The sequence below is a fragment of the Mustela nigripes genome, chromosome 8 (genome assembly GCF_022355385.1).
Source record: "Mustela nigripes isolate SB6536 chromosome 8, MUSNIG.SB6536, whole genome shotgun sequence".
NCBI classification, from domain to species: Eukaryota; Metazoa; Chordata; class Mammalia; order Carnivora; family Mustelidae; genus Mustela; species Mustela nigripes.
In genome coordinates, this window is record NC_081564.1 from 21355605 (window position 1) to 21366992 (window position 11388).

The 11388-nt window shown below is 44.2% G+C and overlaps 1 protein-coding gene and 1 long non-coding RNA gene across 2 annotated transcripts in view; one reads left to right on the plus strand and one right to left on the minus strand.

The window, feature by feature from the left end:
• Nucleotides 1-6757, minus strand: part of LOC132023298 (uncharacterized) — a 20048-nt gene extending 13291 nt beyond the window's left edge. The window contains exon 1 of the long non-coding RNA XR_009405918.1: nt 6667-6757. This is a non-coding gene — a long non-coding RNA (uncharacterized LOC132023298). The remainder of the gene's footprint in view (nt 1-6666) is intronic.
• Nucleotides 6758-6828: 71 nt separating this feature from the next.
• CCDC117 (coiled-coil domain containing 117) overlaps nt 6829-11388 on the plus strand; it is a 13161-nt gene continuing 8601 nt past the window's right edge. Inside the window, exons 1-2 of the mRNA XM_059408739.1 lie at nt 6829-7152; nt 7802-7852. Coding sequence (XP_059264722.1) covers nt 6971-7152; nt 7802-7852 — 233 coding nt within the window. The 5' untranslated portion in view covers nt 6829-6970. The remainder of the gene's footprint in view (nt 7153-7801; nt 7853-11388) is intronic.

An 11388-nucleotide genomic window follows, 5' to 3' on the forward strand; every position in this document is an offset into this window, starting at 1 on the left:
TGTGGGTTAAGCTGCTGCCTTCGGCTCAGGTCATGATCTCAGGGTCCTGGGATCGAGTCCCGCATCGGGCTCTCTGCTCAGCAAAGAGCCTGCTTCCTCCTCTCTCTCTGCCTGCCTCTCTGCCTACTTGTGATCTCTCTGTCAAATAAATAAATAAAATCTTAAAAAAAAAAAAAAGATTTAAAAAAAAAAAAAAGGATATTCATAGGGGCGCCTGGGTGGCTCAGTGGGTTAAGCCTCTGCCTTCGGCTCGGGTCGTGATCTCAGGGTCCTGGGATCGAGCCCTGCATGGGTCTCTCTGCTTGGCAGAGAGCCTGCTTCCCCCTCTCTCTCTGCCTGCCTCTGCCTACTTGTGATCTCTGCCTGTCAAACAAATAAATAAATAATAAATAAAATCTTAAAAAAAAAAAAAAAAGAAGGATATTCATATAATGGACCTTCCTGTGGGATAGTATGAAGGCTTTTTTTTTCTTCTTCTGTGTATTTTAGCACCATGTCCAATTATTTTCTACTAGACTGTGTTAGTTTGTTTTTTTTTCTTAAAGATTTTATTTCATTAATTTGAGAGAGAGAGAGAGAATGAGCAGGGGGAGAGGCAAAAGTGGAAGAGGCAGAGGGAGAAGAAGCAGGCTCCCCACTGAGCCAGAAGCCTGATGTGGGGCTTGATCCCAGGACCCTGTGTCATGACTCTAGCCAAAGGTAGACATTTAACCATCTGAGCCACACAGATGCCCCTAGACTGTTAGTTTTTTAACCAAAAATATTATTTTTTCTAAAAATATAACAGATAAGATTAGTCATCAAGAAAACAGAGTCAGGAGGGTATTGTCTCGAGGTCTGGGGTGCCTGGGTGGCTGGGTTAAGTGTCTGCTTTGGCTCGATCATGATCCCAATGGTCCTGGGAGTGAGCGCCATGTCAGGCTCTCCACTCAGCAGGGAGCCTGCTTCTCCTTCTCCCTTTGCCTGTCGCTGCCCCTGCTTGTATTCTATCAAATAAATAAATAAAATCTTTTTTTTTTTTTAAATGTCTATATGTCTGATCCAGTAACTGCCTGAGAGGATAATTGGAAGTTACCTAGAGGCAGGTCTACCCTACAGAAAAGAAGAGATGCCACCATTAGATTCTACACCTGCTCTTCTCAGGTTTCTGTAGGGGACAATGTACAATAATCCTCAGTCTTTTGCTTCCAGGGTCTGAAACCAAAAGGAGTCGGTCTCTCAGACAAACTTTAGTAAGGCTTTTCCTTTATTTTTCCAAAGCACCCTCTGCCAGGAAATTCAATGGGATAGAGTAAAGCCTAGCAGTTTAGGACAAGACTTAGTGTCTCAGACCTGGACTTGAATGCCTTCAGTTATAAATATGGAACTAGGGACTAAAACTAGCCTCAATTTTCTTATGGGTCCATCCAATTCACGGCGTTATAGTGAGGAACTGAATTTGGGTAAAGAGCATGGGCAAACAGTACTTAATTATTCTAGGGTGCCTGGGTAGTTCAGTTAGTTAAGCATCTGCCTTTAGCTCAGGTCATGATTCCAGCGTTCTGGGGTAGAACCGCACATCAGGTTCCCTGCTCAGGGGAGAATCTGCTTCTCCCTCTCAAACTTTCCCTCCCCTCTGTTCTTGCTTGTTTGCTCTTCCCCCCAAAATAAATAAAATATTTAAATAAATAAATAATTCTAGTACATTGTCTGATAAGAGATATACAACCTAGTACAGAATTGTGAACTACAGAATGAATTTGGGGACACCTGGGTGGCTCAGTCGGTTAAGTGGCTGCGGTCGGCTCAGGTCATGATCCCAGTACTCTGGGTACTCCCAGAGTACTGGGATCAAGTCCTGCATTGGGCTTCCTGCTCAGCAGAGAGCCTGCTTCTCCCTCTCCCTCTGCCTGCTGCTTTGCCTACTTGTGTGCTCTCTCTGTCAAATAAATAAATAAAATCCTTTAAAAAAAATGAATTTGGGTAGGCATTCAACAAATATAATTAGGTGGAGAAGAGTTTCAGAATGATGTAGAGTATGAGAACTGTAAGGGCCGATGGCAGGCTGCCACAAGACAGGCCACTTTTGCATGAACATTATTTTGAGTTAAAAACAATTAAAACCCAGCAGATTTGAGAAAAGCTCTTACCACCCCCTCAACTGCCTGCTTTGCCAGGAACTGAGCCATTAACAGGGATTCCTCTTTACCAAAGAAACTTAACATTCAAAATAATGCAACCTTTGTTTTCTAAAAGCAACTCTCACTTTCCTGTTAATGGTCTTCCTCTTTGTATTTTTTACTCCTACCCCTCTCCTTAGCTCATGTAAGCCTCTTGTTGATTATGTTTGGAATTTCTTTTGTCTATGTGGATTTCCTGTATGCACAAAATTAAATTTGATTTTCTCTTGTTAACCTGTCTCATGTCAATTTGATTCTCAGTCTGATGAAATTTTACAATATAAGTGAGTTTTGGTGGGGTGAAGTCCGGAGCTGATGATCAAGAAAGAGTTCTTGAGATATCTTTGGTGCAAAATGGTGGTTTATTAAAGCACGGGGACAGGACCCATGGGCAGAAAGAGCTGCTTCCCCAAGGTTGTAAAGGGTGGCACGTTATATACTATGGGGTTGGGGGAGGTAAGGAAAAAGGGAGGTTTCAACAGAACTTTCATATGCTAAAGAGAACCTCCAAGATACTGGATACCAGAGGTCTTGCCATTGTCAAAGTCATTTTTCCCTTATTAGCAAGGTATTAACATTAAGATAGGTGGGAGATTCCTAAAGAATGTTACATATGTCCCACCCAGGAGTGGGGGTGGGGGAAAGTTGCAGGGTTTCAGCTTTCGCTTTGTCCTTAGCCAGGCTTCTGTTCCCTCATCAAGCTAGAGGGACTTCAAGGTCTTCAAGGGCAGAGGAAAATTATTCCTCCCTGACACTCCCTTTTCATCAACATACATTTATATCATTTTTTAAAGATTTTATTTATTTGTGACAGAAAGAGATAGCGAGAGAGGGAACACAAGCCACGGGGGAGCTGTAGAGGGAGAAGCAGGCTCCCAGCTGAGCAGTGAGCCCAATGTGGGGCTTGATCCCAGAATGCTGGGATCATGACCTGAGCCGAAGGCAGACACTTAATGACTGAGCCACCCAGACGCCCCTCATCAATATATACTTAAATTTATATGTGTCTATACCATCATCTGGAAGGATATTTTTTTCAGGGGAAGAATAAGGTGGTCCTTTGTAGAAATGACCCAGGAGACTATCTTTTATACCCAGCTGAAGTAAGTAGGGTGTTGCCTTCTGGAGGCAAAACTGGATTGTAAATGCCACTAAGAAAACTTAAATCTTAAAACTTAAAACTTAAATCCACTATATTACATTAGGCAAAAGAGGTTCTTTCTTTTTTTTTTCTTAAACCATACTGAGTTCAATGAAAAAAGGGAGAAAGATCAAGAGAATCTGGAAGCATTTCACAAGTAAAGCACATAGGACTTGCTGATTGATTAAATATGGGGGTAAACAAAAAAGAAGCATTAATGATGATGCTTAGGTTTTTGGTTAGAAAGAGAAAAGCATCTTCTGACAACTAGCCTGGTATTAGCTATCAGATCAGCTTTAGTGTCTTTTTTAAAAAATTTTTTTAGATTTCATTTATTTATTTGACAGACAGAGATCACAAGTAGGCAGAGAAGCTGGCAGAGAGAGAGGGGGAAGCAGGCTCCCCACTGAGCAGAGAGCCCTACGTGGGGCTCCATCCCAGGACCCTGGGATCATGACCTGAGCCGAAGGCAGAGGCTTTAACCCACTGAGCATGATGAAGTCCCATAACCTAAGTCAGGTTCGGTGGGGTGAGGAGGTTCGGAGCCGACGACTAAAGAAAGAATTCTTAAGACGTCATTGGTGCAAAATGGTGGTTTATTAAAGCACGGGGACAGGACCCGTGGGCAGGCAGAGATGCGGCTGCCCCCGGGTTGTGAGGGGTGGTTGGTTATATACGTAGGAGTTGGGTAGGTGAGGACAAAGGGCTATTGGGGCAAAGAATACTATCAGAATATTGAAGGCTTAGTTACTATCAAGTAAAGACAATTGAGAGTCTCCTGGTGGAATGTTACATTCCTGCTATCAAGCATCCTTGTTAATGAGATTTAGGTTTAGAAGAAATTTATCTTTATTTACTTTTCCTTCTACCTCCACCTCCTTCGGTTTTTATGGAGGGGAGGGTGACATTAGGCTTAAGGTAACTTCTTTGTTGTAATCTCAAGGACATTTGCAAACCAAGGGAGACTCCTGTCTTGTAGGATTGTGATCTCAGCAAGTTAACTATTTATCATTTTATGGCAGTCAGGGGTGCCTGAGGAATGCTACACCTATGGAGGGGAGCAGATGGAAGGGGGGGGTGCAAGGCGCCAGCTTTTGCTTTGTCCTCAGCCAGCCTCCTGCTCCCTCATCAAGCAGGTGCCCCAGCTTTGTTGTCTTCTTGTTAAACAAGTCCACAAAATATCAACATCAAACAAGGCCTGAGACAGTGACTTTGATGGATCAAGATAAAAACAAGACCTCTTCATAATCATGTTTAAACACAGATGAAAATGTGAACATTGTGCAAACCACAAAATTGTCCAAACATCCCCCTGGCTAATAAGAAGGACTTCGCCTCTTTACCAATTACAGGTTTAGCTTCCCTTCTTTCTTCCTACCTTCTAGAAAAGATCGACTAAGTTACCCAGTCACAGAATTATCCCTACTTCCTGACAATATTAATTCCAGAACAAAGCCCTGCCTTCTTGAACCCTGCCCCAAATCACCTAAGACAGTCCCAAGTCCCATTACAAGCTTTTTCTAACACCTCCTTACTGAGATACTTCCTCACTGTAAACAGCCAGAAACCTTTGTTCCATTATAGGTGTCGGGGCGGGGGGTTTGGCTAAAGGGCATTGACTTTGGTGTGAGCACCCAGACTGGATGATAATGTCATTCTCTGGAATGGAAAAAGTGGTAGGACCAGTGGTTGGTGCTATAGGAAAGTGTTGGGGTTTGGAGCCAAAGGCCAAGAAAGAATTCTTGACATTTCTTTGGTGCAAAAAAGTGGTTTTATTAAAGCACGGGGACATGACTTGTGGGCAGAAAGAGCTGCTCTGTGTTCATGAGGAGTGGCCGATTATATACTTTCAAGTTGGGAGAGGGTTAGGGATAGCGTTGTCTCTAAGGAATTTTTGAAGCAAGTTTTCCAGGACCTTGAGGGGGCACGCTGTTGTTAGGAAAAGGTCATTTATCACTTTCTAATAAAACCTTAGTCATGAGATCCTTTAGATGTTTATCAGTGGGTCATGCTTGGAGGATGATTGCTAACATGCATCTTGGAGGGTAGAGATAAAGGAAGTTTCCAAAGGAATTTTTAAAAAAGATTTTTATTTATTTATTTGTCAGACAGAGATCACAAATAGGCAGAGAGGCAGGCAGAGAGGGAGAGATTGGAGGAGGAAGCAGGCTCCCTGCAGAGAGCCTGATGTGGGGCTCGATCCCAGGACGCTGGGATCATGACCTGAGCCAAAGGCAGAGGCTTTAGCCCACTGAGCCACCCAGGCGCCCCAGGAATTTTTTTTTTTTTTTTTTACGATTTTATTTATTTATTTGACAGAGAGAGAGAGATCACAAGTAGGCAGAGAAGCAGGGTGGGGGGAGGGGGGGGGGGGAAGCAGGCTCCCTGCTGAGCAGAGAAGCGGATGCTGGGCTTGATCCCATGACCCTGGGATCATGACCTGAGCCGAAGGCAGAGGCTTAACCCACTGAGGCACCCAGGTGCCCCCAGAGGAATTTTTATATGTTAAAGTAGACTTTTAGGATCCTGGAGTTCAGGCTAATGTCAAGCTAAGATTACCTTTTGCCCTTAGCAAAGTATTATCAGCGAGGTAGCTCTGAGTTCCTAGAGGAATGTTACTCTACCTGTTTCAAGGACTTGTCAATGGACTGTCATTAGTAAGGAAATTTAATTTTTCTTTTGCCTTTGCTTCCTACACAATTTGGGGTCAATCAACTGTGTCAGCCCCTCTGAAAAGACATTCTTTGGAGCCAGACAGAGGCTGGAAGACTGGCCAGTACCTCTCAAAGCACTCTGAGGTTTTTACAGAGAGAGCCTCCAAGCTGTTCCCCCTAAGACAACACCAAACTTCATTTATATTAAAATATGGAAAGAATTAATAGGTGATGTTTAATGAGTATGTGCCACGTGCTGAGCACTATTCTAAGAGACCTAGTTTTGTTTGTTTTCTAAGTAGGATCTATGCCCAACAGGGAGCATAAACTCACAACCCCCCCCCCCCATATCAAGAGTCCCATGCTCTACTGAGCCCCCCAGACACCTCAGGATCCACATGTTTTAAAATATTTTTTTTTAATTCATTTATTTGACAGAAAGAGATAGAGCTCACAAGCAAAGGGAGCAGCAGGCAGAGGGAGAGGGAGAAGCAGACTCCCTGCCCAGCACAGAGCCAGATGCAAGACTCCATCCCAGGACCTTGGGATCATGATCCGGACTAAAGGCAGTCGCCCAACCCACTGAGCCACCCAGGTGCCCAGGATCCATTTACTTCTCCCAATCAACCCTAAGAAGATAGGTATTATTATTATCAGGTTTTACTGTTGAGAAAACTGAGGTACAGAGTTGTGAGGGTTGGAACCAACTTACTTCACATTCAAGGCTCACCAGAGCGGTCCTCCAGCTAGCTCCAGCCGGCTAAGCTGAGGCAGCCATGTTAGCTGTAGTCCGCTGGAACTGCAACTCCCGGCAACCCACGGTAGCCGCTCTCCACACACAACAAATCCCGGCGTGCCCCTGGGCGGCCCGGGGTGGAGGGTTCTAGAAGGCGTGACGTAGGGTCGAGAGCGGGCTCAGAGGCGGGCGCCTCTCAGTAGTCGCTGTGGCCGCAGCTGCCGGGCCTGGGGACGCGGGCGGCCGGGGCCGCGGGCGCTGCCTCCTCGTCTCCCCGGATATGGCCGCGCTCGGCCGGCCCTTCAGCGGCCTCCCCCTGAGTGGCGGCCCCGACTTCCTACAGCCGCCGCCGGCCTTCCCCGGCCGGGCCTTCCAGCCAGGAGCAGAAGGCGCCGAGCTGGCTCCGCGGCCGGGACTCCGCGCCGCCCCGAGCAGCCCCGGCGGGAGCGCGGCGCGCGGACGGTAAGGAGCCCCGCGGGTGCCGGGCGTGCGGGCGCGCAGCTCGGGCTCGTTAATCTTCCTCACGACTCTCCGTAGGGGGCTCCTGAGCCCCCAGATAGCAGACGAGAAACTGATCCTGGGGACGTTAACTGTAAGTCGCCCGGGGCCGCTCAGCCCGGAGGTCCGGGTCGGACCTCGACCGGCCTGCGCCCTTCCAGAGTCGAGGAGACTTTGCCGAGCTCGCCCAAGTCGGGCCAGGATTGGAACCTGGGCCAACCGGAGCCTGGCGGTGCCCTCGGCGCGGCCGCCGGCGCTAACTTTCCGTGTCTCTCGGACACTCGGTTTCTCATCCTCTGAGTGGGACAGAGATGGGTCCTGCTAGTGAGATCGTGGAAGTAAAGCGCTTAGCCCAGTGCCTGCCCCAGATACGTTTTCCCTACGTCCGTACCCCCAAATTTATTTCCCACTCCCTTGACACAGTAAGAAGTTGAAATTTCAACTTCTAGTTATGTGGGTCACCCAACCTGAGCGACCTTGTGATCTGTATATCCAAACCCGGGCAGCAAGGAAAGGGCCAGCCGCTCGCTGCTCTGGGACGGGCGAGATTATTGAGGAACGGGAGAGTGGATGCCGAAAACACAGACTCAGTGATTTTTGTTTGTTTCAACAGTGTTTCAGTTCGCTGTAAAAAGAAACACAAGCGAGAGGAGGAAGATGATGAGTAAGTTTCAGGTGCCATTTATTTTCTTTATGGTCACTTAGTTTAACTTGTTTTATATCCTCAACTACTTACTTTGAGTGAAAAGGTGAAACATTAAGTATCTGGGCGGGGCGGGGTGGGGGACGCCGAGTATCTCTGCAAGGAGGCTCGAGGAACTGGTAACAGTGGTTTCCTTTTAGGGAAAGTAACTGGATAGCTGGCATGTCAGAGAGAAACTTTTCTCCCTGTAATCTTCAGTAACGTTTGAATTTTCATCCATGTGAGTATTATTACATGCGGAGAGTAAAAGGATTTCACGTGTGCGAAAGGATACACATTGTAAAGTCTTAGAATGCACACTCCGCTTTTCTCCCTGTTACCTGTTTCCTGTTTCTCCTTTGGAAGATAATCTGAAAACTTTATAACTGTATATGCCTGTGGTTTTATGTATTTGTAAGAAGGTAACTCTTGACATTGGCAACACGTTGATCTTTTTACTCTCCTGTAGTTCCTTGCATATAGGCACATAGGGTTCTACCTAATTTCTTCTGCAACATTGAATAGAATACTATTGTAAGGTCCAGATATATTGAGATCATTAACCAACCAGTCTCCTGTTAATAGATTTTTAAGTTACCTGTAAGTTTTTGCTTTTACTGTAGATTAAATCTACCATGCCAGTCCTTTTTAAAGTTCCTTATATATATTTGCAAGTAGGTTAATGGATTCTTTGATGGTGAATTGTATGCATTTTATTTTTTTATTTTTATTTATTTTCTTACTAACATGTAATGTATCATTAGCCCCAGGGGTACAGGTCTGTGAATCGCCAGGTTTACATACTTAACAGCACTCACCATAGCACAGCACATACCCTCTCCAATGTCCATAACCCAAGCACCCTCTCCCTACCCTCCTTGTGTGCATTTTAAATTTTGAACAAGCGTTGTTGCCAATTTATATTCTTTTAGCAGTGGAAATGCGTGTTTCTCCATCTTCACCAGAACTGTATTTTCAAATGTTTTCACTTCACTCATAGGTTAAAAAAAATTACATCTCATAGACAGTCTAATAGACAAATGAGCAAAGGAATCGCTCAAAGAGGATATCCAAATGACTAACAAATGAAAGGTGTTCATTCAACCTTATCAGGGAAATAAATGCCTAGTAAAGCCTCAAAATGAGATCTGTTACTTTACCACCAGGTACTGGAGCACCAGTAACTCTGCAATACTATGGATGAGAATGTAAATCGGTACAAGCACTTTGGGAAATAGTTTGGCATTATCTAGTAAGTTAAAGACATACATACCCTATTACCCAACAGTTCCCCTCTTGAGTGTGTTCATGCTCTCAGCAGGAGACACAAGAAAGTTCATAACATCCTTGTTCATAATAGCTCAAAATTGGAAACAGCCTGTATGTCCCTCTATAGTAAAATGGATAAAGTAAATTATAAATTCATATAGTGGAGTTCTATTTGGCAAAAAAAGGGGGGGGTAAAGAATACATGACGCCTGTCAAGGGATATGTCTCAGACATAATATGGGTAAAAAGAAACATACCAAGAGTATATACAGTACTATAACAAAGTGTTTACCTGTAGGGAGAAGGAAATAGAGTACCATTTTAGAGTCCTGACAACAATCTACATCTTGAATTTTTTTTTTTTTAAGATTTTATATAACTATTTGACAGAGCACAAGTAAGCAGAGCAACAGGGAGAGGAAGAAGCAAGCTCTCTGCTGAGCAGGGAGCCAGACTTGGGGCTCGATCTCAGGACCCTGGGATCATAACCTGACCCAAAGGCAGCTGCTTAACCGACTGAGCCACACAGGCACTCCTTGAATGTTATTTTAATGGATGGATGTTTTCTAATCATTGAATTGTATGAGCATAGGATCTTAAAGTTAAAATTAGATCATTGTGTTTTTTTTTAAGACCACTGTTTTAATTTATATTGTAAATTGAAGTTAAGTTGAACATCTTTCCGTTTAATCCATTTGTGTTTGTATGTCTTGTTCCAGTTTCTGACATTTTCTGTCGGCTTATTGATTTTTTTTTTGACTTAATGATCTTTTTCATGTTCATCTATAAGAAATCTTTACTAAAGAAATCAGTAGTTTATTGTGTATGTTATGTTTCCCCAAATTTGTCATTTGTCTTTTATTTTATTTTTTTTTTTAAAGATTTTGTTTATTTATTTGATGGAGAGAGAGATCACAAGCAGGCAGAGAGGCAGGCAGAGAGAGAGGGAGAAGCAGGCTCCCTGCTGAGCAGAGAGCCCGATGCGGGGCTTGATCCCAGGACCCTGAGATCATGACCTGAGCTGAAGGCAGAGGCTTAACCCACTGAGCCACCCAGGCGCCCCTGTCATTTGTCTTAACTTTGTATATGTTTTGCTTGTTTGTTTTTTGGCCAGCAGAAACTGGATTTTCTAACCTTGCTGATGCATAGGCTAAATAGATTTGAAAGTTGCCTTAGTTTAAAAACCACCAGACCAGACAGCATTTATATTCTTTATTGCCTTGGAATTGCTGCAGAAGGGCTCTCTTTGCTTTTGTCTTTTGGACTACACTCGAAGAAATAATTGAATAGGGATGAGTTTGTGACTCCTGGTTTTGGCTCAGGCTGTTATCTCAAGGTCTTGAGAGGAGTCCAGGGTCAGGCTCCACAAACAGCGGGAGTCAGCTTCACTCCCTCTGCCCCTCTCAGTGGGTTAAGCCTCTGCCTTCAGCTCAGGTCACGATCTCAGAGTCCTGGGATCAAGTCCTGCATCAGGCTCTCGGCTCTGCAGGGAGCCTGCTTCCTCCTCTCTCTCTCTCTGCCTACTTGTGAGCTCTCTCATAAAAAAAAAAAAAAAAAAAAAAAAGGCGAGAGAGAGAGGTAATTGAGTAAAGAGTTCCAGTGTGAAAAGTTTGAAGTGTAAAATCTGTTGGCTTTGGGGTCCCTAGCTGGCTCAGTCTGTAGAGCATGGGATCCTTGATCTAGGGTGGGGATGATTGTGAATTCAGGCCCCACATTGGGTGTAGAGCTTGCTTTTAAAAAAATAAATAACAGTACATAACGGTTAGCTTCCTTTAATTTACAGATGGAGAGACAGAGGCCCTGAGAATAAGGAACTTGACATTTGAATATCTAATGCCCATAAATGTGCTGCCCATCTGCCACTTCATATCTCTTAGCTATACTTCGAAGTCTTTTATATCACATTTTCTTTGAAACTTAATTATCATTGATCTCTGATTATTTGCAAAATGGACCTACAAGTGTGAAATAATATAGTCCAAATCATGTCAGAAGTCAGAGATTAGAACCCAGCTCTTACAGTCTGTTGCATTTCATTGTTCCATTGTTGGATGTGCTATGAAATTACCTGTTCCTTCTAGATTTATTCTGCTTTTTCTTAGCTGGTTTTATGTGTATAGTTTTCTTCTTTTTTTTTTTTTTTAAGATTTTATTTATTTATTTGACAGAGAGAAATTACAAGTACACTGAGAGGCAGGCAGAGAGAGAAGGAAGCAGGCTCCCTGCTGAGCAGAGAGCCCGATGTGGGA